Genomic DNA, 4,279 nt, shown 5'->3' with positions numbered 1-4,279 from the left:
ACCCTGAATGAAAACACTTGCTCTTTAACTTAAGTTTTACACTATTGGAATATTGTTCTATACTTTTTGCTCAGATGTATTATCATGCAATAACAAATTGTTCTTTCTTCATGCTTCCATGAGGGTCCACGTCCGAGTGCTGCAGGGAGAGCACCAAATAGTTCGCATGGATGATGCTAGCGTACGGAATCAAGAGTTTTTCGCTCAAGTGAATACCGTTTGACCAGGGAAAATGAGCGGTATACACTCGAAGCCCAGTAGTACATGTATAACTGTCATTTGTCTGTGGTCGTGGGGCCTCAAATATGGATCGTGAGGTGAAAGACTCAGTGAAATTGAAACTTAAGTGAACAGTCATCGTCGTCATAGTAATCATCATCGAATAACATGGGTACCTGGGGGAAACCCTGGGGGGTAAAGGCGGTCAGGGGCGTGATGCTGATCACATCACCCCCACTCGCGACCGGATCAAGAAAGTGTGGGGCGTTACCCCCACACCCCCTATAAGCCTTCATGGCATGGTGCTATGCACAGGGGAGCACTTTACCTTTTTATTACCTTTTACATAGTCATCATCTCCACATAAAAATGAGTGATATATGAAAATAAAAGATGATTGTGGGCTGAAACTACAAAGCCAAAATTCTACATATACGTATGTGTCTACAATTATTGTAAAATGACCATGATATTCCATTGTCAACACGCGAGCGCAGCACATTCGATGGTGGAAGATTGGAGCAAATACAAGCGAGCGAAAGTGGTACCATGCAGTACTTTAGCCCACGTACGATTCTATCTTCCATCTGACACCAGGCCACGTACATCTCCCTCCATGGCTCTCTGTGCTTGGTAAAGAAAACCGTACGTGTTATCCTTAAATGGTAAGCATGCAGATGAAGTAATTTCAAAGCAGAAGCCTATAATGGAATACAGGACTTTGGACAAGAGGCTGTGTGGTCACAACAAATGAAACTTCCAATAAAACCATTGTCACCTGCTGTTTTATTTCAGGTACACTAACACACATGTTGGATGTTGTCATTGAAAGAATTTGAAAAAAAAAGTAGAAAAACATCTAACAACATTAAGAAGAATACAAAAATTGAGCTTTTTTCTTACAATTTTAGCATTTTCTGTACTTTTTCTAAAAGAGAATATTATATACCATCATTCAATTAGACTGCCAGCGTGACTCCCGTTAATCACAATTATAGAATTTTTAAAAATCATCGTGGCTGAACATACCTCCAACAGAATGTGTTTTCACAATGGCAAGTCATTATGTTATCAAAAAAATCATATTTCACATTAGAGCACTTGATAATGCCGATCAGATGAAGAAAGTCAGTCTAAACGCACCCCTGTACTTCACCCACCACCACCAGGTAAAAGCTATTTCCAACCAACCACTTACGACCTTCATCGACAGGTGATGTTTTTGTTTCATCAACATCTCAGGGAAACGTGGTCTAATATTTGTATCCTTTTTCTTAAAAAAAAAAATTACAAGCAGGAGTAATTAATGAACAGAGTTGCGTATGTATTTATATGCATATCTCCTACCATACACTCAGGTCAAGCACACAGACTCGCACAATTTAGCTGTAGAAATCACCGTCACCAACACAGAAATATACAGCTCAGAATATATATATATATAACTTATTATCATCAAAGTCTTTCAAAAAACAATTCTCTGTAGACATTTTGGTCTCCTCAAAAGAAGGGATTTAAACTACAATGCAATTATTATTTCCCTCCTGTTCTATGATTTTTCTGATATGCTAGCACGCACGTATTTTGCAAAACAATGTCCCCATCTTTGAGTTCAATCAAGAGTGACATTCTTTCACTTAACTTCAGTTTTTGGTCCACTTAAATATTATGGCATATTCCTTATCAAGAATTCTTCTCATTGCCTACTCTTAAACATCTACTGATAAAAGTAATATTCCCTATAGTACTTATACACTTGCAACTTCTTGAAAATTACGTCCCGAATTAATATAAAGAGCCGTTACAAAACATACACATACTCAAAAGTGTTTTCACAAAAATAGTTACCGCATAAAATACTGCTATTTTATTTCTTTCTGCTGCTCCGGAAGCAAAGTCTTATCACAAGCTGAAAGCTCTCGGCTGAATATGCTAACTTGGAATGACAAAGCCAAAAAAAATGCATTTGAAATCACTCCCCCCGCCCCTCCCGTTACCACCGTACTACAGAGATCTAGCTGCATTAATATTAATGGTACAATGTATTATTTGCAAATATAGATAAGAACGATCACACATTATACATATACCAGTATATATATATACTTCTGAACACTCAAACTGTACAATATATATAATTTTTTCATCTTTTAAAAATTTCAATTATACAATGCAAAAATGTTAGTGTAAAAATTCATCCTGCATCTTGTCCCTCACTAATTTGTTTTAATTTTTTAAAATATTTTTTTCTCTTTTACTTTCATATGAATGAATATACACAAACTCGTCTTCTATAGTTACTGGTTTCCTCTCTCGCTTACATCTCGGGAACCTCCTCCAGGTCCTCCATCATGGCGAGTGGAGCCTTTTTTCTGTTAATCTGGAAAGGAAATGGTTGGTGTGAAAAAAGCACTCGAGTGTACCTCAACACAGTTCTCTCCTCTCTATTTACAAAGCTGCTTCAAAAATTAGCCTTTTCATTTTCATTGCAAGTTAAAATTAATGACACACGAACATGCCGAGTATAAGATATTCACGGATTGTTAGAACAGCACTGGACAAAACATGCTGACAACACAAATGAACACTTGCTTACTGTTTACATGCTTTGCAAATTACTGTTATTGTTAACGTAACCGATTTGTTATGGGTTGTTTCAAATGTTTGTGGCCGGACAGAAGCGTCTAAAATTAGCAATCACAAAATGCAACTGGAAGTTTTCGTTTTGCACCTGTGTCGATGAGTGGCAACTTAAGACACTGGCTTTGACACAGTCATAAAGAACCCTTCAACCACTCAACATCGGCTCTTCCTTTCCATTAGTGTTCCACAAATCTACCCTTGTAATTCTAACAAAAAATGCTACAATGGAAAGTGCCTTTCATGGTTGGTTCAATATTTGGATCACATTTTGTATCCAAATCCTTACTGAAATATTCCGATTTTTAAACTAACAATATTTGTAGCACACTGGAAATGCTACTATTTTTGTTTATTGTAATTGTTAATAACCACCAAAGTGAAAAATAATGTTTTTGTCTTTCATACATTGACACATTCTAAGGCAAACAGCAGTTTCAAACACTGCCAGGAAGCAATTTTAAGCCACAATTTTTATATGAACAAATGAATGACTTGTCAATTGGGCTTTGTATGATAAGTCATTGACAAGGATAGAAACATGCACGTCTCGGACTGACAGTGTCCCAACATATACTTTGTTACCTTTGGAAAGAGGAGTCATGATAAATCAAATCAAATTCATAACCCCAACTTTTTTACTTTGACTCCTTTCAAGGAAATATTGTCAAAACAAATCATATAACAGTTCCACAGTCACAAGACTTCAAATTATGTGCAAGAAATCATCCCCCTCTTTACTTTGGGCTCTTGCAAAAAAAAAAAAAAATCCTGGCCTGTACAGTTATTAACTCCTAAACATTTCTGTAAGATAAAACTAGGAGAATCAAGTTAAAAATTATCCCCAATGAAAAACTCGTGGTTTTGAGTAATTTCACAACAAAGTATACTCCTCTCCACAACAGCAAAGCTATTTTTATCCTAGTTTAATGCTTTTTAAAAATAAAGCTATTATTGAAACCTTAACTTCTCCAGGTGAAAATGATGCATGTCTGTCAGCCTTTTTTTTAGGTCTGAATTGATTTGGATCAAACTTACAATTTAAAAAGACAAGACTACTAAAATATACCCAGCAGGAGTATTAAAATATTGAAGAAATAAAATTTCTTCAAGGTAACGACAATTATTTCCATGCCATTAATAAAAGTAACACAAAATAAAACTAATATTCTACAACAAATTTTAGTAAACTAATTTTTGAAGCAGCTGAACAAGAATGGAACTTTACAAAACAACTTCTCTGTGCAACATTAAAATGTACAAGAGACAAAACTCTGTGAACTGTATAAAGTTTAAAAAAGAATCCACAAATAGATTATGTTAGGACATGTTAGCACGATATACCACCATCACCACCAGTGGTGCAGCAACCAGCTATAAGATGGGTTTACTCAGGCAGTTCATGCACAAACGTTAAAAA

At 35.8% G+C, this 4,279-nt stretch overlaps 1 protein-coding gene across 3 annotated transcripts in view; it reads right to left on the bottom strand.

Moving 5' to 3' along the window:
• Positions 1-986: 986 nt before the first annotated feature.
• The window catches only part of l(2)gl (LLGL domain-containing protein l(2)gl), a 125,024-nt gene continuing 121,731 nt past the window's right edge, over positions 987-4,279 (bottom strand). For all 3 annotated transcript variants that reach the window (XM_083110735.1, XM_083110736.1, XM_083110737.1), the window contains one exon: positions 987-2,599. In XM_083110735.1, the coding sequence (XP_082966861.1) occupies positions 2,537-2,599 (63 nt within the window). In that variant the 3' untranslated portion in view covers positions 987-2,536. The remainder of the gene's footprint in view (positions 2,600-4,279) is intronic.

The sequence above is a fragment of the Lepisma saccharinum genome, chromosome 24, assembly GCF_977018435.1.
Source record: "Lepisma saccharinum chromosome 24, izLepSacc3.1, whole genome shotgun sequence".
NCBI lineage: Eukaryota > Metazoa > Arthropoda > Insecta > Zygentoma > Lepismatidae > Lepisma > Lepisma saccharinum.
Note: the sequence above shows the minus strand (reverse complement) of the source record. Positions and strands in the feature narration are given on the sequence as shown.